General features: G+C 39.6%; 1 protein-coding gene across 1 annotated transcript in view; it reads right to left on the reverse strand.

Annotated features, from left to right (window-relative positions):
- Positions 1 to 25181, reverse strand: part of insra (insulin receptor a) — a 72696-nt gene that overhangs the window by 18793 nt on the left and 28722 nt on the right. Inside the window, exons 3-8 of the mRNA XM_042497111.2 lie at positions 16276 to 16612; positions 8974 to 9113; positions 6694 to 6838; positions 6123 to 6337; positions 3828 to 3954; positions 2751 to 3004 (exon numbers count right to left, since the gene is read on the reverse strand). Coding sequence (XP_042353045.2) covers positions 2751 to 3004; positions 3828 to 3954; positions 6123 to 6337; positions 6694 to 6838; positions 8974 to 9113; positions 16276 to 16612 — 1218 coding nt within the window. The remainder of the gene's footprint in view (positions 1 to 2750; positions 3005 to 3827; positions 3955 to 6122; positions 6338 to 6693; positions 6839 to 8973; positions 9114 to 16275; positions 16613 to 25181) is intronic.

The raw sequence follows: 25181 nt of genomic DNA on the forward strand, positions 1-25181 counted from the left end.
ATTAAAAATAAGAAAAAAATCAAGAAATTATTAAATTATCAAATGTGGCTGCCCCCTTCAGTAACTCTGAGGACTCCCTTGGGGTCACAGACATCCTTTTAAAGACCAAAGGTTTACATATATAATATGCCTATATACAATATGCCTCCTACAGAGAAATTTCAGTATCATTTCATGTCAAGACACAACATTATTGAGGAGTTGACTGTATTTTTCGAGCTGCAAAGCAAACCCCAATGTGACGTACGCTTTTTCTTTTCTCATTTCGATCCTACTTAACGACCGCAGATTATCGGCACTGACACAGGAGGCGTAACAAACACGAGTCACTGTGTGATTGCGGACTCTGGCACCAAGAGCTTGTTGTTGGTGAGAATTAAATGCAGCTAAAAATGTATCTAGCAGCTGCACGATCATTATTACAAAATAGACTGTGTGTTTTTTGGTTTTTGTCCAATCATACATCTCAATGTGCTTTCTGATCTTTGCAACAAATGCGGGCAGCTGATAACAAAGTATGTCTTCTGCGCTGCTGCGAGTACAAAAACAGGTCACCAGTTACATGCAGCATGAACACTGACTGGCACCGCCGTGTACCTGATCGTCTGGTGAGACGTCTCTTGAGTAGACGTATGAATCAGATTTTCGAGTGGGAGGAAAAATAAGAGACACTTTACATCTTAAAAGTGTCCCGGTCTGAAGCGGAGTTCTGAGAAGACAAAAATATCTTTGAACAAAGTGTTTTTACTTCATGAGAAAAGTGTGTGCGAAGGGAAGTAAACGGGAGGAAAGAGCGGCGATGTCAGATTGAACCCTAAGGAGACACAGAGAGCCGAGCGTCGGCGTCACAGCTTGCCTGTGTTGTCCCCGTTTCATGACGGTGCAACACACTGGTCCGACTGCATTGTCAGACTAAGTTTCACCAGCAACAGCTCATTTGTAATGACAGCTTTGCCCTTCTGACGAGGTATGCTGGTTAGACATGACACAGACCAGGAACCCGGAGCGGTTGCCAGATGGATAGAAAACAACCCTCCCTTGACACGGCTGACTGACTGAATGATGCGTCTCTGCTGGGAGCCTGTTTCGTGTGAGCGGGGGATGTCATGTTTGATGCGGTTTATCAGGAAGGAAGAGCGCATTGTGTCAAAGGAAGCCGGTTAGACGGGCCATCATGACTACAACGAACTCAAACTGCACACGACAGACACTGTGGGTGGCAGAGTGCAATTAAGTGCTGGGGGAAGAGATTTATGATCGCTGCGTGACCGCCTCATGCAGACACCTTGCACGAGGTAGCGCCCCGTTGGTCGGTGGCACCCCAGGCAGATCGCGCCATCTGTCTTCCTATTCCCTGCTCTTGAGCCAAGGACATTTTGGCAGCTGCCACACAGACACACACAACACTTGTTAATGATAGTAACACCACAAGAAATATGGAACCTAAAAATAGTTGAATTCTAACGCAGGAGATGAAATAAACATTTTCCTCTCCAGGAACTTAATGACCCGTGAGGTGAAGCCTCCCACAACCTGAACTTTTAATGACCTGTTGATGTCTTGGTTGTGAGGTTCTTCCCTGTATTTTCACTATGTTTCACAAACAATAATGTTTTCAGTTAGACAAATCTCCTGGATAAATTTTCATGCGCTGTGCGGTAGGTGGGTGCAGTCGTGGGACAAATAATGGAATAAGTGTGATAAATATTAAGTTTTCTTTCATGTTTACATGTAATCAGTCACTCCAGGATTATGCCATCACAACAATTAATGCAAATATAGTCAATCCCAGTGAGTTCTGTGCAGCTTTTCTACTATTCAACTATTTCATATTTTATATATATCATATTTCATATTTTATTGTCAAACTCCTCTGCTTTTTGCTCGTCAAGCATCACCTAACGTTACACAACAGTTTTTAACCAGTTTAATTAAAGAGTAAAGTGAATAAGCTCTGAATCCATGGTAGCCTCACAACTACTTTTTTTTTGCAATTTTCACTTTTCTCTGCAATTTATCTGCTAAAAAATAGCTATGAACATCCCAAATTGCATCACAATTTTCCCACTGACAGCTCAGATCGTTATTATAACTGTCTGATAAAGAAATCAAATATTTTCCTTTACCTTTGGCTTGACTCTGTTATCATGTTTGTTATTGTCTCATTTAAGGAGAAATCTAATTCTGAAATCTTGCGAGAGGCGACAAAGGTAGAAAGGTTAGAAAAAGTTGTTGTGTTAGGAGTACCTTGTGCTTAGTGTTAACTAAATGATTTTCAGTGTCGTGGCTGAGTATTTAGCTGATTTTGACCAAAAAAGTCCTTTAACACAAAAAAATGTGGAAAAATCTGTTTCAGAACAAGACCTGTCCACGAGCATGACTTGATTACACACAAACAAACAGACCAGATCAGTGAAAGGACACTTATAATAATAATCTGAGCCTGTCAGTGGCAAAAACAAGCACCCTTAATGGACATAAATTGACTATGTGCCATTGACCTCAGTGATACATTGCAGCCTGTTTCACAGCTGCTGGCTGCAGTGCTCTCTCAATTCTGGACATTTCAAAGATTTTTGTCTATTAGTCACTAGGAGGATGTTCACGTCCGGGTGGCTGTTTCTTTTATACTCATACAAAGATAAACACTATAAATACCTTCACAACACTTGTGTTTGTGTAAAATGTCAGGTATTTTGGATAAATTAAAGCAGAATCACTGACATAAAACAGCTCTAAATGAGTCTTACTGGTGGCGTTGGTGCGAACATAGATGATCTCGCTCTTGGCTCCGTGGACCTGATGCTCGTCAGAGGCTGAGAGCTGGGTTTTCACCATGACGGCGTACTGCGTCCAGGGCTTCAGCGGCAGGATGAGATGACCCGGCTCAAACTGCTCTTTGTCCCCCTCTGTGGCTCGACGCGGAGGGTCCACGTCAGCTATCACCCAGCTGTTGGAGCCGCAGGCGTCCTGCCCGTCAAACTCCGTTACGTTCTGAAAGGGTCTGTTGTGGGGAAAAACGATAAGTGCACAAAAGAAGAAAGTGTAATATGTAGGCCTAAATTATATTTCAGTGAAGAGAGGATATTCAGTTTGATGCTTTACAGAAATTCATCATTGTATTATCTGACTAGTCAATACAGAAAACGAGTCCTGTAAAACATCACTGAGGCTGGAGAAAACCTCAAAATGATGCTGCTTTAAAAGCAAAATACTCCAGGATAGTTCCCTGATTTTAGTATTTTGTAGCAGTGTTGAATACTCAATATCGGTCTTGGTCTCAAGACCACTTTCTTAATGTTTTGGTCTCGAACTCGACAGCACTCAGCAGATGTCGGTCGACATGCCTCCACTTTGGAGAAGCAGGCTGAAGTCCGACACAGAAGCAAGAAAATCTACTGCTGTGGGTGACTGATAATTGATGTTAAGTTTATTCGTGGTCCCTTACTAAAGCCAACAGGTTACTGTGGGCAGTTATGTTTTGAAAAGACAGCAAACAGTCTGATCTTTATTCGCGTTTTTTCCATCTACAGTGTTGAATCCAAAATGTTTCCTTACTTTATTTCTCAGTCAGGTTGGCGTCCTGATCTGAAGACACACTTTCAGATGTTGATGTTATCCATTATATCATTATTATGATATATTCTCTGTTTTCTCTCTAACTGTTTTAAATGAGTCAGTGCAGCAGGAAATTACATTACCGCTAGATCGAACTGATCTATATGCCTCTATTCATCTTTTTCTTTAAGTGCTCGAGCAGCTGAAAACAGTATTTGTCTGGCAGAAATCCAAGTGTGATTGTGAGTAATGGCTAAAGATTTACTTACGCTTCTTTGTAGAGCACCATGAAGCCCAGCAGGTCTCTGAAGTCTGGAGGCCAGAAGGGTTCCCACTTAACCATTATTTTGTCGCTCATGGTTCGAATCTGAGTAAACTTCAACACATGGTTCTCACCTGAGAAAAGACATTAATCAGTTAAAAGCAACAAAAACTTCAAAGTAAAGTGAGAAACTATCAAAGTTTTTAAATGTCTGCTACAGGGAGATATTAGTGAAAAAAACATCTGGATTTGTTGATTTAGTATGAAATATCCCTGATGTGCTGGAGCAGTCGCCCATCTCCACCTACTCAATCATTTTAAGTAGATTAAGTAAAGACAAGAGGAGAGATTTAAATGTCTGACTCTGTGGGCCCTCCCTTAGACAAAATTGAGACAACTGCGCCAGATCTTGGTCCCCTGATGCAGATCTTGGTTACTAGCAACTGAAGTATCCCAAATTTTGAGCACCACCCCCCCCCGCCTCTGTCTTATGTCACACTAATAAAGGAAACAAAAAAATCATAAAAGAGAGATTATCCCGTTGTCCTATTAGAGGCAGAGTGAACAGATTTCTGCACTCTCTCTTAACCTGAATAAAACACAGAGAGGCAGTTTTATTTTGGCATCATTGTGGAAAAAAAACAAAAAAACTTATTATATTATATACTATATTGTGATTTAAGTGGTCAGATAGAAAACTTTAGAAAGTCTAGCCTGTGACGGGACACGGGAGTTTCCCACACATTCATTTATTTGTGGCAGCCCACCACGACAAAAACATCTGCTGCCACATATTGATTTTATATTTTTGGAGCTGGCCCTTTCATTAGGAGCACTATTGGAAAATATATATACTGTCCAGTTATTCATTGCACCACACTCACAGAGCACAGAGCTTTCTCTGGGCACAGATGGAGCAGCAGAAAGTCAGGTGCACTGAAAGTGAAACTTAACCACTTATTGCGAATGGTCTATTATTTTTCAATCGCCATCTCTGCAGCAGCTGCTGCCCTCAACCATCAATCTGATCAGCTTTGACCAGATTGACAGATCAATTATCGATCCCACGAGTCACAAACTGCTGCTGAGAAAAAAAAAGATCTCATGACGAGTTCTGCCTGCTGCGTTCACGGACCTGCAAAAACGTCCAAATTCAGAGAGGGGACACAGAATGATAAAAAAAAGGGACCAAATTTAAACCTTCCTGAGATTTTATGTAGGAATATGGTTATTAGAGTGAGTAGGTTAATCTATATCTTGACAGCAAGTTAGTCAGAAATGCGGACTTTCACAGAGAAGAGCCTGAAATAAAAGTCTACTGCTTAACCAACTCAAAGTGGGATTGCAGTGGTTAAAAGAATGGGATACTTTCAGGAAACTCCGAGGTCTGTAGTGCTCATTTACCCGTAAGTAAACCTGATCAAGACATCAATCGCTAGCCAGCAGTCTACAGAAGAAGAGAGGAGCATTTGTATGTGCTGTGTTCATCTTGTCATTTTCATTCTTCAAAAAAACTGCCAAAGGTACTGCTAATGAAATAAGTGCTACAGAGCTGTGAGTTTCCCAACAGTTTACAGTTTTTTTGGTGACCACTACAGTTCACACTTTGTGCTGATTTGTTTCTTTAGAGAAGTGGGACATTATTATCTCTGAAATCCAGTCTGTGCTTGTTGGAGGGAACGACGTACCATTGAGCAGCAAAGCCTTGAAACTAATTTTGATATTTCCCACAGTGTGTATTTTAGTTGAGGAGCAATAAAGTTCAGCATTTCAAATGCTGTTTTCATGCAGTGGTGGCTGGACCGGAAGTCTAAGTTGTTTACTACCGACCGAAAGGCCTCTTGAAACTGTCCACAGTGGTAGGAAGCAAAGCGGAGGGACAGCAGGGCGCTAACTACCTAATTGTTGCCTTATTTGTAGTCTTATGAATGTAAATAATAAGATTAAATAACTCAACGTGTGGGGAAACGCAGGTATATACCCATGGTCAGCTGGCCTTTCACCTTTTCCAAAAACTGCCTACCCCAGCTTTAAAGTCGAAGGGACAAAAATAGCACAACACCTTCATCAATGTGTTACCATATTAACAGTTATCGTGCTTTGCTTTGTTGGTTGTTCTAAGTTTATCTGTGTCAGTAAAATGTCTGCAGGGAGACATTTGCAAACATAGAGGGACAGGAAATGACCATCATGATAATAACTATGACTGTGTTTGCATCTGTACCAGGGCTGACTGTTGTGTTTTCTGTTGCCGCGGTAACTTGTGCAACAACTGACATGTCGTCAGAGCTGAGGTTCTTACATGAGGCCTGGTCCCCGTTGGTCTTGACGGCGATGTCGTTCTTGACTTGCCGGTCTTTGGTCCCCGTCACCTCCTCCATCTTGCGGATCTCAGACATGCAGAGTTTGGAGTTGTAGTGGAAAAACATGCGTCCCTGCAGGATGGTCAGCTTGTGTTTGGACCAGTCCCAGAGCTGCCGCAGGTTCTGGTTGTCCAGGGCATAGAATGAATAATTCCTGGGAAAATAAAACACACAAGACTGCATTATTTTTCATGATACAAATGACATTTAGCCTGAGGATATCATGACAGAGTAACATGAGCAGAAAAGTATTTCAGTGTGGTTAGCCTACAATTAGCATCATATGCCTATCCTTCGCCATTTCTACTGTAAGTGCAGCCCATTGTGCTACAAGCGTCTTCCACCTCGTCTGAATGAAGCCTCATATGTGATTTGGGAACGTCTAACCAAAAACAGTTACCACAGAAAGACATTTTGAAAAGGTCAGTCCTTCCGCTTTTAACTCATAATTACAGGAGGAGGCTCTGACATGGCGAGGATGAGACGACGCTCAGAAGACGGGAGTCTCACCCGATATCCTGTTCCTCTCCACGAATAACACGGAGTTTGCGGAAAAAAGAAAGGGAGACGAGGGCGTATGAGCGTCGCACTGTCAGGTAGCCAGTGATCTCCTCCAGCTGGCCCAGGCTGGCTTCCAGTTCGGCTGCGATGTTGTCTACAGAAAACCAAAAGACAAGAGCCTTGAAGTCACTTGTGATTCTGCGGCATGCAGAGTACAAAAGCTCCCCGGCAGCTGCTCTCTAGCAACAAATGGCTCTCTGCTGTGTTTTCAATTTTGGTTTCATCTTTTGCTCTTTTAAATCAAAGCCTTCTTTTATTTGCAAAATATAAATAATACATTTCCCATATTTAGGCCGTGCTGACACTAAAACAATTGTTTGCAGTCCATTATCAACTTTTATATTTTAAGGGCTATATTTAAAATCCAAAAATGTTAAAGGGATACTCCGGATTTTTTGAAGTGGTGTTGTACGTGGTACTTATCCACAGTCAGTGTATCACATACAGTAGATGTCAGTCGGCATGTTGCCAATTTGGAGAAACAGGCTGGAGTCCAACACAGAAGCTACACAATGTACTGCTGCAGAGCGGGGCCAGCAGCTGAACTTATTTTACTCACCGAAAAAAAACAACATATCATGAATGCTGTATTGAAGGCAATTTCACAACTTTACTTTTCTGTCAGACACCCCTTTCCAACAGGGGAAGTTTACAGCTTTGATTTCCCATCTATGCTCCTGCCAAAGCCACCAGTCAGTCACTACCAGAAAATCAGTCATTTTTGCTCACTGAACTCAGGAGCTGCTGATCTACCACTGCATCAATCATTTAGTTAGTGTGTGTTATTGTGTGACTTTAGTGAATCTAAAGTCACAAAATAACTATTCAAGGCAGCAGTAGATCAGCAGCTCCTGTGTTCGGCAATGTTAAATAAAGAGAGTGACATAAAGGCTTCATTTTCTCATAGGAAATAACCGTTTGACATTAAAGTAAAGCACCGAAAATATTCTTAATTTCGTGTACACTAGGAGGCAAAAATACATTTTGTTGCTGAACTCCTTCCACAGCAGGAGATTGCTTAGTTTTCATATCAGACTCCAGCCTGCTTCTCCAAACTGCAGGCATACCGACTGACATTTATTGCATGTAACACACTATTTTATATATATATATATATATATATATATATATATATATATATATATATATATATATATATATATATATATGTGTGTGTGTGTATATATATATATATATATATATATATATATATATATATATATATATATATATATATATATATATATATACACACACACATATATACATATATACATATATATTATGGAAAAGTAACCCCACGTCAAAAAACTGAACATTACCTTTAAATTCATGCTTGATAATTGGAAATCGTCCATTGCTATTTTCTTTTTATTTACGTAGAGTGACTGGCAATATATGTCTATTTGTTGTGTGCATCTTTACTGTGTATTCTGTAAATCTTTTTTTTAACTCATATTTTATTAAGATTTTCTTTTTGCAGTTAGTGTCAGGGTGCTACAATTTGTTTTACAATCATCATTGCTTTAATGTCCTTGCAGTCCAATGTTGTTGGTGGTGTCATCTTCTTTCATTCTGCAGTCAATCCATTTTTTTTCATTTTTCATTGAATTGTGTCCCTTGTAACCTTAATATATATGTAAGTTTTTTCATTACACACATTTCTTCCAGAAGGCACATCCACTGCTCCTCAGCCGGAGGTGCTGCTTTGTACCATAATCTTGTTATTGCTTTTTTTTTACTTGCTCATGACAACACTTTAACAAGATACTCATCTTTGTTTTGTATGGTGTCAAATTTCCTAAGTACAGTATGTTTTGGGTATCTCATATTCAAATCTGTTTTAGACTCAACCATATTTTGTCCCAATAACCTTTTTTGACAAGTCCAAAATATATGTGTATGGTCCACATCCCTATGTTCACATAACCTCCAGCATGGTTGCTGTCTCAATATCAGTTTCCCCCTAATCTTTAGGGTTATAGTATTCTGTAAATCTACACCTTATTCACTACGCTTAGTTTTCATTAAATGTGACGTCTCTTGTATCTTTTACCTACATGAAGCTTCTCATTATTGTGCTTTGTGCATTTTAATTCATTTTAAAATGATGCTTTTGCTTGAACTTTTAACGTGATTTCCTGTTTCTGTGTAGTGTCATCCTCTCTGTGTTGTCCTGTTTCGCTGATCTGTTGTTTACAATCATCCAAACAAGCCACAGATACTCACTTCCTCCACGCAGGTTGATGATCAGGCTCCCGTTGATGACAGTGCAGCCTCGCAGATCCTGGGCCGCCGTTACAGAGTCCACAGTTTTCTGACCCATACATACCTTGGGACAAAGCCCCGCACATGGAGTGCAGTTGAGTCTATAGAACAAAGGAGAGAAAAAAACAAAGATTATTAGACAAATATTTCAAGAAAATATGTGCATGTTAAAAAATATCTGCTATAAATTACAATTTGGGAGATATGTTTCCATGTCTTTTTCCAATGTGTTTATGATTCTCCTTTAAACACGACATTAAACTTTTGGCTCTTCAGCTGCTGAATGCTCCACTGTGTTCACCAGCTCATCGCTAACTCTGTTCATGTGGCCTGTGGTGCTGGACAGGTAACGGACAGTCTCTTTTTAGAATATTTTGCTGAAAACAGCTGGCTGCTGCATCTGTTAGCAGTAATAAGAGTGGTGAGATTGAATCAAGAGCAGAGTTGCACGCTAAAGCATGAGCTGAAAGACGATAAAAATTCTCAGAAGAGCTGAGAAAAACCAGAGATAAGTCTCTATAGATTCACAAGTGTCCGTCCAGTTTTTCAGCAATGTTGAACTGAAATAAAACGAAGCTGCAGAAAGCATTTATCAGTGCTCACTCATTTTGGGGCCTGAGCAATTATTGCATTGCAGAACACTACAGCCACTCTGCCAACAAACCAGTGTTTTTTGTTTTTTTGTTGTTGTTTTTATTTTCAGAATTTTAAGAGCAATGTCATTTAAAAAAATAACAAAGAACCTGTCTAAAACCAGAGGCACCACAACTATATTACTATACAATATGAAGGACACAATAATGAAATGTACAATGTGAAGATTAGAAACTGACACAGAATTATGAATCTAGATAAACTTTTTGTGGGATGGAAAAGAATACAGAAAATAGGTATTATACAAAAGCAAGAATAGAGCAGAAAAAAGGGGAAATGAAAGGAAGAAAAAGTTGCAATTTGAGGATATTCCCTGAACCAAACATATTCTTATTTACTGGTAATTCTATAAGTTTATGTCTAGTTTACCAATTTCTGTTATTCCATTTTTTTTAAATAATTTGTTCTGTTTAACTATCATTATAATCAAATGTGTCATTATTAAGTTATAGCTGTTTTTATGCTTGAATTGTGTACGCATTTTTTGTTTGTTTATGTGGGTTTTTGGTGCTATTTTCTCCTCTTGTAATGTTCTTGTTGTACTCATATTTTGTTCTTTTGACCTCTTTCCTTTTTCACAGCACACTGTAACAGGTTTTTAAAGACACTACATAAATACAGTTTTACTTTTGTTCTTGTTCTTGTTATTATTCATTAATTTATTATTATTATTTTCTCTTTTAAGATGTTAGGTTGGGTAAATGGTACAACAGTAGCTGATATAAAGACTAATACTGATACTTCCTTTTGAAGGTAGAAAAAGTTGAAGGTAGATTTATTAGTCATTTTTAAGCAAGGTTTTACACAAAGTTTAAAAAAATGAAATTACATTTGTCCTTGATCTTGCTACATCTTTGGAGTTGAGGTAATTGATTTTATATATATATATATATATATATATATATATATATATATATATATATATATATATATATATATATATATATATATACATATATATATTATACTACTTTTGTTTTGAATTATCTAAAATGAACTGACCCCAACCCTTCACCTTAGTAACCGCGTTAAACAACCTGGCTTACATAATGTTTTTTATTGCAAGTCTCTTCTCATAACAGAGATATGGCCATGGCTTTGTGTGTCGACCATAATAACCTATTTCCTGAAAAGCTGTCTGTACAATCCCCACAGTCACAATGCAGCAAGCGCAAACTTTGATGAGGTAAAATCCAAAGTACACAGAAACCTCTGCAGCCTCAGACTCTCACAGCAGAGGGAACAGGTATCAGCTATGAGACACGTGCTGCACCGAGTGTTTGTTTGAAGGTTTCAAAGTGAGGGGTGAAGGCGAGGATTAGACAACGACAGGAGGTTTGGAACATTGTCCTGATTGTGTTAAAGTATTTTTTGCCGCTGGCTGGTTCATGAAGTGAAAACGCCTTTGTTTACTAACAGTCGAGTAAGCTGGCAGAGCGGTCACAGAAGAATGTGGCATTTCTTTTGTTGATGCCAAAATAATGGAAGCCAATAGCAGCACTGCGCTCGAGACGCACCGATTGTAAAAGTCTCGGCCGATTTAGTTTTAGCATTTTCAATTCACTTACATGAATTAGTTAGCATTCGTATTTCTTACCTTATTATTAATTAGCCCAGTTGTCTACAAGTTATCTTGACAAATCAGCTGACACACACACACGAAATAAGCAGCCATTGTTGTTTTTATTGAGTTATTACTCCTACACTGAGAGGCTCTGTGTTTCAGCATCTTTCGTCCACTCACATTAAAAAACAGTAAGCATGGGTTCTTTTATGCTGCACTTTTGAAATACTTATAAACTTTGTGATTAATACAAATTTAATTGTAACTGTTTGCAGAAAGTGAACCATCGTGGATTTAAATTTGATCTGTACTGGATCTGCAATATCTGAGACTGATCAGCCGGCGACTGGTCACGTGCGATTAAGATGAAAATTGGCAGATTATTGTCACTGGCTGATCGGCTGGTGCATCTCTACATGTCGCTGCACGTCTTGCATAAATACATAAGAGATATTCAACAGAGGGACTTGTAAATGAGATTAATGACAACTTCCAACAACAAAACAAACCGCCAATGTGACACAAAGGCTCAAAAGACTAACAGAAAAAATAAAGCAGATGAAAAGTCCGTGTCGTGCAAATAAAGGAAGATTGCGGGCATTGTTTTTTTATCTGGCTCATAACTCTCCTCATCTTTATCTCGACCTTTTTCTCTCTCTAGTGCCACATCTGCACTTTCAGACGAGACACTCATAACGCCTTGGAGTACACCGCTTATCCACAAAGCACTTTCATTTCCACAGCTTAGTTTGAAGCCAGCGACGGGAGAGAGATGCCAAAGAGAAGAGATGGGCCATAAGGGGAACAGAAACGGAGTCAGAGTGAAAAGCCTGACATATGAGAGCGACAGGGTTCATCACAGGTCAGCAGCAGCCTGGAGGTTTAAATGAGATTGTTGGTCTTAGGGCAAAAAGTGATCGAATCTATACAATGAAAGGCTCCTTTAAATGAAATTTGTTCACAGATTATTCGGAAGATCTGAGCTGCTTCGACTGAAGCTGTGCAATGCAAAGGCAGATGGACATTATACGGTCATATTAAAAGTATTTATCATAATATCTCATTAGTTTAGCATTTAACAATATGTGATTGTAATTAGCTTACTATAAAAATGCACTCTTGTGCTGTTATTACTGTAAATAAAAAAAAACAAAAAACAAACACTACTGTTACAACATTCTGACTGCTGATTAAAAATAACAAAATCACTGAGGAAAGAATGATGAAATGCAACTGTACTGCAAAGTTGTTATATGTGTACAGTGTGTCATATCAAAACATTATTTATTATTAACCAGAAGTTCTGTCATCCCATAATCAGCTGTTCCCACATTATGCCAAAACAACCACTAAAACTTCAAGCTGTTTGTATAATGGCAAATTAAAAAACAAAAAAAAAATCCAACAAAATATGTCAGTAATGTTTTGTTTTGTGTGTTTTTACTGTCTGATAAGAGCTGCACAGCTTGAAACGTTGACGTGTATTTTTTAAACTAATAATAAATCAAGTTAAGCGGAGCGTTTCAGTTCTTGACACTATTTCTGCTCAAGAAATGAGCACATCTGGGCGTGCATGCCTTCCCTCTCTGATTCAAAACTTTGGATCTGAACCATAGGTCGACTGATAGTGGATTTTTGAAGGCAGACACAATAACAAAAGTTTGGAACAGGGAGAAGCAAATAGCTGATTAATCGGCCAATACTACACTCCCACAACCCGTGGAAAAAAACTGTGTTGGAAATTTATAATCTTGGACTTTTATCTGAAACTGGATAACTGCTGAACTGAACAGTCAAATAAGTCAAAGTGATCAATAACTAAATCAAAAAATATATCTGTAACTGCATATCAAACAAGCTATATAAAAATGTATTAGATGGGAGTGATTTTTTATTATTTGAGTTATTTTTTCTCAAAGTCTACCCGAGATTATCAGCTACACAGTGACATCACCTTAACTTCCTGTATGGAGCCAAAATAGTGACCAGAGACGGGCAGCAAGCTGTTCCTTGTATTTGAAATGTATTTCAATTATTTTTGAGTGTTACCGGACTGGAAAAATATACTTTAGAGTGAAGTTATTTTGTATTTTGTAGTGTACATTTTTTATCATTGTTATCTCTATTTCTCATTATCCTCTTTCTGAAATGTTTTTGCATCTTATCTCTAGTTTAATTTCACCTTAATTCTTGTCTGGCCTTAGTTCAGCATTATTGTTTGGCTTCAATTGTTAAATAACATCTGAGGAATCTTTTTATAACACACTTTTAAAATGAACTTTTTCAATTATTCATAAGAAAAGACTAGTTTGAAGCTGGACCCTGTATACAATTGTTAGACGGCTTTTAATTTGAAACACGAAGTAGCAGCAGTCTAGTCACAGACTTTTAGCGCTCTCCGACTGGACTCGCTGTTGTAGTCCAGCAACAAAATTCATGTAAACAGATGTTAAAATTAAGAACAATAATGTTCGACACAGTCACACAGCAGAAGTGATCTTCACTGACTTGAGCTGTGCTTACTGATCAGCTTTTTCTTTGTTTTTTGCTTGATTTTAAACAACCCTCCTGTCTTCGGGGGATGTAACTCCACACGTGACTGGCGGAGGCTGCACAGCCATCGTCCACTATTGGACAAGTTCTACCAATAACGATAGTTTGCACAAAAGTCCTGCGCCGGTGATCTGAACAATGAAAGACAATCAGCAGAACTCTGTTCTTTCACAACAACGTCTGCGGTGCACTTGAGCAAGGCACTTCACCCTCATCTGCTCCAGTGGAGCTGGATCTGCTCACAGAGTCCCAAAAGAAACCTCTCAGGTGAGAAACCACAGTTCGTAACTCCACTAATGTGAAGCCGCCTGCTGTTTGAACAGAGACTCTGTGCTTGGCAAATCCTCTGTGGATAAATAAAGGTTAAACACACATGACTTTTCCTTGTCATCACTGTTGTCAGAGTCAGTCTGCCTGGACTACGCTGCCGCAGTCGCTTGCCAGGCAGACTCTTTATCTCTTTGCGACCAGCCAAGGGAGTCGAGGCTGAGCACCCCCGGGGCCGTCTGTCCTGAATGCCTTTCTGACTCCCCGGGTATTTAAATGCCATCCAATCAACTACCTAGTCATGTTGTAACAGAAGACAACAAGTCTTGAAAGATCCAGCTGCGTTTTCAGCCTCCGCCAGAGCTGAATGATTAGGGCTGTCTGCAGAAGTGTCCTGCAGGCACGCCCACACTCATCAACAGTCCTGTCACGGTCACTGAAGGTGTCAAACAGTGTGGCGAAAAGGTTACAGACAGGTCAGCACAAGCACAACGCCCAATCTAGAGAGGGAAGTCTGTTCGGATGCAGCAGCAAAGATACAAGCACAACAGGTTGTAAATTACAGACATGGGGAAAAGGGAAAAAACACTTCACTGTAACTGTCTGTGCTACAGATCGCACACTGCAATGCAGACACCAGCGGTTGGTAAACAACCGTCAATTTTGTGCGGCGGGTGAGCCAGAAAAAAAAAAAAAAAAATGTAGCGGATGGATACTGAGTCAAAATCAGAAACATAGATGTGCCAGGTTTCCTACTGCGCTGCACCACTTTGAGCGAGCTGCCTGCTGTTTCACACACAAGCAAAAAAAGAGGTGTGTGTTTGTGTATGTACAAACACAGAGTGGTCTCTGAGTTCAACAGGAGGACCTTCACTTCCTGCACTGTCACACTGTGGTAAAAACAGTGACAAGTCAAAGCAAGGCAGGAAATGCTGCAAGATTTTACCTTTTTTCACAGATCAGATCATTTCTAATGTTACATGCATTTGTTTACTTATCTTTCCTAAACCCTTTGAATTCTTTCAAATTCCTAAAATCTGTTCAACTTCAGAAAGGCCATGATATTAATAAACAATAATACTTGATATCAAGTATTAGTATCAATTGCAGTATCAATTTAAATAATAAGTATGAATGGTGCCATATAAAAACAACTTTTTTTAATAATCAAATTTTACAAAAAAAAAAAATACTTTTTTTAAATGCAAAAACAAAAACGAATTAATAATCCCCAAATTATCTGAAGCATGAACATTATTTAGTTTTTCAGATATGCCCATTTTATGTGAATATAAAGGCATGTTGGATTTATCATTTAGTGCTTTGGCCCCACTGTGTGTTTTCCAAAAGTAATGTAGCAGAGTGATGTCATTACAAAGTATGGTTTTTATTTTATACCGATATATATGCAAACTCTGGTCTCTCGTGGCCATGACAGGGAAATTCCTGTGAGATATTTCGTCTGCACGACACAAAAAGTAGGGGAATGTAAGGTCTCGGGCACTTAGGGAATCATAAGTTCATCGGAGAACCCTCAGATGACTGAGATCAATCATCGCTTCAAGATGAGATGTATTTTTGTTTTGTTTTTTTGTTGCTTTTTTGTACTTCTGGGGACATTTTGGACCCCAAATTTTGCTTTAGAGTGAATGCTCTTTTAACTCTCATGCAACTCTTTGGTACAAGCAGCTGCGGACATGCAGGCAGAGGGACAGACAGACTGCACCGTAAACTTACAGCTCACAGCAAGTTAATACTTACGTTTTCTGGCTTTTGTTTGAAATCTAGTGTTGTCAAAAATGTTGTTGAGCATTTGCGATCTGTTGTTAGCGCTGTTGGCTTGTTTACTACATTACATAAATGCTGCTGTCACACTGCTCTTATTCACATCATGAAGCGTTTAAGAAGAGGGAAACTAAGTATGTTGAGATTTAACAAGGCAACAGCAGAGAAAAGCAATTCATAAAATTGCACTAACCATGTCTTTGTATTTTTAGGAATTTTGAAAGATTGATTTAAGATATTTTAATACCAATTATGGCCTTAATTTTAGATAAACGAATTCAGTGTGTTTTAAGACTTTTTAAGAATCTGCGGCAACCCTGTTACAGTCAGGCATGTACGTGAATGTGTGTATGCATGCAGAATATTAAGCCAGCTTCACTGATCACACATCTTCCCTCAGACATCAAGAGCCCATCAGACCGGCATGAGTGTCCACTTACGAGGAGGAGTTGACGGTCGTGTAGCCGGAGGGACACTCAGGGATGCAGGCACCGTTGTGGATGACGTACTCGTGGCAGTCGGGGCTCTTGCTGTGCTCTTTCTCCCGCTTGCATCTGTTGTGGAGGTCCTGGCAGAAGGCGAAGGAGACGCAGCGCCAGCCCTTGTAGGTGAAGTGATTTTCGGGACAGCGCTCCACACATTTGTCCTCGTGCTGGAGGCCGCGGCAGGCGACGCAGTGACTGGCCGAGTGGGGCTTCAGGCAGCCGCCCAGGCACTGGTCGTGGCAGCACTGGTCGTCCTTGGTGCAGGCTCGATGTTTACACTGAACGGGGCACACTGCAGACAGGAGAGGGACAACAAAGTTAGTGAAGCAAAGGTGAAACGAGTTAGAGGAGAGGTTACAATTTAAGAAGTACTAGTTGGGATTTAATGTGTGTTAAGCTGCAGGAGCCCTGTTTCTAGGTAGATTTAAGACATTTTTAGACTTTTTTTAATGCCATTCGGAATTAAGTTTAAAACCAATTTTCTAATAATCAAAACTGGAGGACAATTTTATTTAAACAAATGTTTATTTTAACATAAAACCTGACTTTTTCCCAGTGAAAAAGTTAGATTATCTATGTCAAATGTTGAAAAAAAATGTCTTAGAGTGGAAAACAACTAACATTACAGTGACATAAAAGGATCTACTTGGTTTACAAACAAAACTGGGAAATATTTGGCATTTATGGACAGTTTTTTGGGCACTTTTGTGTTGCATGTGAGATTCCACTGCCTGGATTTCCATCATCACAAGTCTAAGAAAAGAAAACAACAAATAATTGTAACAATAATTATTTTGAGATTTTTCAGTGCAACATAAAAAAAATCATAAAATCCTACTTCCCATTTTTAAGATTTTTGAAAGATTCATTTAAGTCAATTTAATACCAATTAAGGCCTTATTTTTAGATTAATTTTAACTTAAAATCTGCGAGGACCCTGAGGAAGAGAAACACAGGAAACAGAAGCTTCTCTGCATTCAAACACCTACGCAAATTTCCCCAGTTCAGTTCCCCAAAGTGACTCAGGTGATTTTAATATTCAGGGATGGGATATCTTTATATCTCAAACTCCACAGAAATCTCTGATGGTCAGAGAGTGAAATCCCTCCTCGCTTAACTCGCCAGCAGCCCTGAGGACCATCTGTCATTGGCCAACAAGCATGTTGAATACAAACAGTGGGGTTCCAACACGCGATGACAAAAGACAGACACTTCCACAGAAGGTTTGGTGAAAGTGAGACAGAGGGGGAAAAACTGCATTCAAAGCATGAAGTATTTTGTAAGTGAGACACGTGCAAGATGTCTTTGCTTGGTTTCTGTTTTTTGCTCTTTCTGAGGCTTTAAAGCACATGTCATGAGTGACTACACTGATATAACATATAGTTAATCAAAATGTCACTTCCTTTTTTTGTGTTGTGAAACGCACGATGATAGGTACAGATATGTCACAACATCTGTTTAAATATGGTGAATGGTACATCAAAATGTCCGGTTGATTAGTGCTTCACAAATATTTCACTGACAGACAGAAATTAAATAAAAAATAGTCAATTCTTTAACAAGAAACAAATAGTCAGTGGTTCCATTTTCTGAAATGGGCATTTATCTGGTTTATATAACTGAAAATGAAACTTTTTTTAAACTGAATACTTTGGGGTTTTGGATTGTAATGCAGGCTTTACACCCTCAAGCTGTTTCACTTTTGCATACAAATTTTAAATGTTGAAATATAACCATGGGAGTGTTACTTCAGTTGGTGCCCATGATCTTGATATTTAGGTGTAAGGTGGTCATAAAACTCAGTCCGATCTATTCTAAGATGGTCTTTTTCTCGTCTTGATGTTCCGACAAATTCAAACATGTTTAAAAATAAGACATTTTTAGTCTTGGCTCATTCAAATGCTGAAGCTCAATGATGTGAACGTTGTCAACAACCAGTATTTGCGCTCTCTCAACCACCAAACAAAAAGCCAACCAGGTAGACAGTAAACATGTCGGGGTCTCCAGAGAGGGGCAAGAATGTAAACAACTCTCGGTTCTCTCACTAAAAAAATAGAAAGAAAAATTGAATTGATGCTGTCGACATATGATGTCGTTTCGCTTCTGTTTCTAGAGTTATGTGTTTTCGCTGACACATAAGGAATTGTTACTATAGCCTATTTTTTAAAAGGAGTTTGGCGTAATATTTTTCCACAGGAGCAGGATGGGAAATAATCTTATCTTAATCTTAAGGGAATCTTATTGTAGTCTTGCAAACAGTGACCCGGCAAGATCCCCAGTCTGCGAAAGTGCGTGACTAAAAATGGATGTACTTTTGAAAGTATTATTAAATTATTTTCAAAGTTCTCTGGTGTATGGTAGGCAGTAGTTGGGACAAAACAAGGCAGATGGAGTTGGGAAATTAGGATGGATGTTTTTCATTATTTTCTAAAGCTTAAAACAAAAACTAACTGATGCAGATCATAATCTTAACATTAAGTCCTGCAGTTTATGCAGTACTTCTACAAAACTGTGTTGCAATTCATGATCAAAATCTCATTTTTACTGCAGCGACACTTGATAAATATCTATGCATTGCTAAGCTGCAGCGGTTACAGTAAAAACAAGCTCCGAATCATCTTAAGTAGATGAACAAAACCAATGCGCAGGCCCCTCTCCAGCAACACGACCTACACACGCTCTTTGTGCGCAGGCAGAAGAAATAAACACTGACAGAAAGATGCAGTGTCCTGACATTCACACAAACACACGCTGAAGTTCAGCGATGTTTTTTGGGGGCGTAAACACGATCACCTAGGGACAGAGACAAGTCTGTGGGCTGGCTGTTTGTGCATACGTCTGCATATGTGTGTGTGCCTGTAAATCAGCCCGTTACATAACATTAAATTCTCAGGATTGGCAGGTGTGTGTGTGTGTGTGTGTGTGTGTGTGTGTGTGTGTGTGTGTGTGTGTGTGTGTGTGTGTGTGTGTGTGTGTGTGTCATCTCAGCGTAGGTGTGAGGACAAGTGTGCAAGGATGGACGGAGGCTTCTCAGAGGTAAATACAGCTGACTGACCTGCCTGCTGAGATTAGCCTCTCATCCACGAGAGCCACATTAAGACAGCGGGTCGCTGAGGTCGGGGGCGGGCGGGTTACAGGTCAGACCGTAAAATTGTGCGTCTTTAATGGGTTTGAATGAGCAATCAACCACAAAACTCAGTTAGCAGAGAAAGTTGTTCTTCCCATTACAGGACACAATTAACCTATGGTCAATTCCTCTTTACTAGCTTTCTATTGTTGTCCAAAAAACTGCTCGGTTTCATTAGTGTCACGAGGTCAACTCTTAAACGAACAAAACAACATGGACCCCCTGTCCTCCTACATTCACAGAGGTAAGCTCTTGAAGCTCATGGAGAGCGTGGGTTTGTGGCGGGCGGCAGCAACATGAGAATGGCAGTGTGAGGGAGGGGGTGGGGCTAAAGGGAGGCACGGTGGTAGAAAAACAAATGATATAACCGCCTTTTATCTACGTCAGCCTGCTAGTCTAAATAATCTACTCCGCCATGCGATTTACATTGATTTACAATGAAAAACATAAAAATCCTCTTCTTACTGTTTTGCTTATTTCAAAAGCTTCCCTTCCAACTTTTCCTCCAATGCATGCACACACACACACACACACACACACACACACACACACACACACACACACACACATATAGACACAAAAGCTTTGCTGTCTGCTCTCACTGACTCCTGATCCTCCAGCGGGGCTCCATGTCGGAGCACAGGCCCAGCAGCAGATCCACCCTCAGCCTTAGCCAATGTGTTGGCTAGCTGTAGAAGCTAGCCATTCAAATGGCCTCTCCCATCTCCAAGGAAGACAGGCACAGTTTAACCCTTTGTGTCCCTCTCTCTTCCCTCTCAGCCAGTCAGACAGCAGCAGCAGCGATGGGAGGTATGCAAAGAAACGAGAGCCACATAGTAACAGGCTGGAGCTGCTCGGCTCCTTTTCTCTCCCTCTCTACAACACTTTGGCTTTTTTTCTGCAAAGCTAAAGCACAAATGGTTCTGATCAAGTACTTTTGATTTTTTCTTTATGACATGCACATAAATCTTGTCAGAGGGAAGAACATGGGGCTGCAGGAAATTCTTCTTACTCAGAAGTCCCTGTTGAGAGAAACGTGGTGCGTTCAGTAGTAAATGGGTTCAAACTCGTGCTGAGACAATCATGTTATGTTGGTTTTGTGCTGAATAGCTCGGTGCCTCGGGGGACGCATTGTGTCTCATCATGTCCACAACTCATTAGCAGTTTTTATAGACTTCAACGGCCCGGCAACACCTGAAAAACTTCCATCCGGACCAAAAAATTGATACCTCTTTTTGCAAACTGACTGCAAGCGGTTAGATATTTAAGTATATGCATGTCAGAGTCTTTGCTGATAATTTCTTGTTTTCAGTACATTTTTGATTTTGGTGGCAAAGTTTTCTTTCAGAATAAATGTGTATTAGAGTGAGATCCATTAAATGTTACCACAGGCCTTTTAATTACTATCCAGTAATGATGTAGATTTCTAAAGAAGACAAACCGCACAGTCGTGTTCGGATATAGAAAACTGTATTGAATAGGGCTGCAACTTAACATTATTTTCATTGTCGAATAATCTGTTGATTATTCCATAATTTAATCAATCAGTTGTATAGGTTTCTAAAATGTCAAAAGAAGAATCTGTGTTTCCCAATGCCAAAAATGATGTCCTCAATGTTTTATTTTTCCATGACTCAAAAATATTCTGTTTACAATCACAGAGGAGTTTAAAAAAATATCTCATTTAAAAAGCTGGAATCAGAGTATAATGTCTTTTTTCTTAAAAAAAGAAAAAAGACTCAAACTAGTGAGTATGTTATGAAATAAGATGGCAATTAGTTGAACTACTTGATTAATTGATTAATCATAAGAGCTCTCGTATTGCTCTCGTAAAGCTGAAAAAATTAGTTGACTCACAAAATACATTCAAAAGAATCAACTTTGACAATCGATTATGCATTTTCAGTGTATAATCAAACATAAAAAAAAATCTGGTTCCAGCACCTCAAAGTAAGAAAATCTGCTTTTTTTGTTTTGTATATATTTTAATAATTATCTTAAATAATAATTTTATCTTTGGGTTCTGGCTGATAAAAACAAGTCAACACCATCTTGAACCCTCAGAAGTTATATTTTTAACCGTTTTTGACATTATAGGGACTAAAATGAAAATTCAATTTTATAGATTCATCAAATATACATCAACAGATCAGTAGATAATGATAACTGTCAGTTGCAGCTCTTCTTTAGGTTTATTAATCAATAAGTCAACAGAAAGAGAATTTGTTTGGTAACTATTTAATTTAAATTAAAATCTAATAGTCATTTTATCATGTCAGTTGTGCTAAACTTGATCTAGTCCCAGCTTATAAAATGTGAGGATTTTCTGCTTTTTTCTGCACATATACGTTAAATTAAATATCTTTAAATTGTGAGCTGCTAGTTGGGCAAAAATCCAAGACATTCTCAGAACCTGTGATGTGCATTTTTCTTTTTTGTTGTTGTTTGACATTTCAATCCAAGAAAATAAAAAAAAAAGATAATGAAAAAAAATATAAAGGGCTGCATATTATCTTTATTTTCCATCACAAAATCAACTTGTGTGATAAACACATTACTTAAGACTACACTATTGCACTCAGGGTTTTTTTGAGTTAGTTGAAAGTGAGAATCAGTAGAAAACGGACTTTTAAAATGAATTTATGATGCCTTTTGTGGTCAGTTGAATGCTTAATTTGTAAGATAAAATATTTAGAATTTCTTCAGCAATTTGTTGTATTTTAGTCATACACTGAAAGCAGCAGAAAGGCAGAACAGAGTATACTTTAATATCTGTTTATCGCAAGTAATATTGTTATCCTGATATTTGACAACAGCGTTATTGCATAATGATATTTTCATCAGATTATGCAGCCCCAAAGACTTGTCAGTTGCACTATGCAAATGTTACACAGCTTTTTGTTTTTAACAGAGGCTGTAGACTTTCAGGGGAAAAAAAAAAAAAAACGAGGGTTACTGTGGGTCAGTCAATTTCAGCGACTGATGTCAAGCTTCAGACATGCACTGAGTGCCACCTGAGAGAACAACCGGGCAACCACTTTCATGAAGCACCAAAACAAACCACTCACTGTCCAAAAGATTTACACAGTTCACTTTGCCAGCAGCTGACTTGGCCGTGTCAGCTGAGTTGAAATCAATGACCCTGAATTAGCAGAATTATTCACTATCAGACATCGCAGAGGCTTTTATAACATCAACAGTGACCACACTGAAGGAGATAGACTTGTTTCTTGTGTGCCTGTCAAAAATATTTTCAAGGTCAAGACCCTGAGGACCTTTGAGAGTGGGGCCACCCCACGCCATGTCTGATCTCCCAGAGCGAGAAGGACGCTGAAGCAAACTCAAGGGAGTTTGTCATTCTTTTCTTAAAACATGCAAATCTCTCAATACAAGCCCGGTTTCTTTATTATCACTAAAGACCCTTCAGCTAGCCCCGTTCATGAAGAACAGAGGTCTTTTCTCAGTGTGTCAATTAGTTATGCTCAGCTTGAGTTTGCTCTTGTCAGCATCGCCCCCACTTATCTTCCATTTGGACAGAGTAGAATCACCTGACAACAATAAATCAATGGGTTTTTTGGGGGACAAGTGCTGGGTCGGCAGTTGGACTTAGGTCTGTTTACGACTACATCTTTTTTTTTAAAGTCTCGAGGCTGTGTGTATCGCTTCCCGTGTCTGAACTCCTTATCCGTATTACTCTGGTTCCTCTGGCGCACGGGTCTGATCTCTTGTCATGCGGTTTGTGCAAAGTGCAGCAGGATCACATGAAGGCCGGGGAATAATGCTGCAGAAATGCCTGGCTCTTTATCTCATCAGCGGAGGTTTCACTCGGATGAGGGGGGAGCAGCGCCACACAATGAGAAGCTCAATCCCCGAAGCCCGAAACGAACATCAACAACAAACCAACACAACTCCAGGCCCCTGTGTGACAGAGAATAATGCACCCTGTCAGGGCGATGCCAGCTTGGAAATGGGAGGTGAAGAAATAGATTTGCACAGCCTGCCAGCCAACGGCGAGCTCCAGCAACGTGGGGTGTCGAAAAGGCAGAAAGAATCCACATTGCTTGCAAAGAATGACTCACACAGTTCATAACGGCTCGTTGTCTGCTGTCTGCACTAAATGCAAACACACTGCATGAAGAGTTACCAGACTTTTTATCTTGTTTCTAGCAACATCAAAATGCCCATCGGCAAGCAATTAGTAACGCATTTATACAGGCAAGGAGGAAAGAACCTCAGCGTACTTTAAAACCAGGGATTTCTGCCTAAAATTAAGAGCCTCCGTACTTTTCATTAACCACAATCCTCCCAAAAATCATTCTGTGGTGAGTTTTTCCTACTTCCTTTTTTGGCAGTGATGAAACAGCAGCATAATCAGGCTTTCTGTGTTGAGATCATATTAGACCCCAGAAAATGCCAAATGGGAGTGCGGTGGTGCGCTGCTTGGTAATTAAAATTCCACGGCCATGACAAGGGTAGTATTTAGTTTCTTATGAAAGTAGTTTTTTGCTGAAGGCCCAAAAGTGAAGAATCTAAAGAACAAATAAAGTGTTTTGGAAAGTGATGAGCTTTCACAGTTTGCACACTTTGACAAACTAATTTAATAGAAGAAGTGTCTCTGCATATATGTCTGTCCTGTATTTCCCAAAAACTGTTCATCCGACTGACTTTGCTCTTGGCGGCCGCTCAGGACCCAAGATCCTGAGATTGACGAGACATTTATTCGTAGTGCGTTACAATCACTGGAGTAGCGTAAATACAAGTAAAAGTACAGTAAAGTGCACACTGTGTAGTGATCGGCATCCTCGGTACAGCTCGCTCTCACTACAGCACATTATGAATGCGCTCATGCCCAGACACACCAAACCGACATCGAAGAACTAGCTGTGACGAAGCCGACTGCTGCGTTGCCTCATGATGCCTGTGTCTCAAAAGCTGCACATAAACTCACCACAAAAACTACAACCGACAGCCAACCAGCATGTATGTTCTGCGCCTGCGTAAGAGGGGATAACTCCACAGCAGCAGGTGGTGGGCGTCTGAACTTGTCCTTCCAAAAGGCAAGACCGTTTTGATACTAGTTAACCAGTTAGCACATTAACAACACAACGTAATGCTGAACAAATGATATTTACTGTGTACCAGTGACCAACAACACAAACCATCAGGAAACGTTTCTGCTAAAGAGCTCCATTTCTCTACACGTGTGCTGAGCCGAACTGCCAGTCAGAGTGATTTCATTCACTGACAGCTTCCGCCATCTCTGACAACGATTCAACATGAGAAATCGACAGAAAAAAAAGCAACAAAGGGCCAATGATGCGGGACACACAGCCGCAATTACGGCCAAGTTTAGATGAGAACCGCCATACTAGAAACAGAAAAGTCTTACTTTGCGTTTTTAAAAAAGATCCACGTACATATGATAACAGTGTGAGAACCATCCTCATTTACATGGATCTACAAAACAACCAAAAATGCTGCAGTGTGCATGTCTGGACAGTAGTAGTTTGTGGTGTAATTGTACACGTGAAGTGCGGCCGTGACGCCTCTGTTCTCACAGAATCTGCTCATTGCCAGTTTACATGGTGAAAGTAGGGGTTGCACTTTTAAATGATTAGACCTACACTCTGGAACCCGGTTTCAAATATTTGCGTTTTCAGGTCCCCAAAAACACCACTATCGTGTGAATAAAAGGCCACACCCCAACAATAGTTTAATGCTTCATGCTGCTTGG

The sequence above is a fragment of the Plectropomus leopardus genome, chromosome 12 (assembly GCF_026936395.1).
Source record: "Plectropomus leopardus strain MGB_pleo_1.0 chromosome 12, ASM2693639v1, whole genome shotgun sequence".
NCBI lineage: Eukaryota > Metazoa > Chordata > Actinopteri > Perciformes > Serranidae > Plectropomus > Plectropomus leopardus.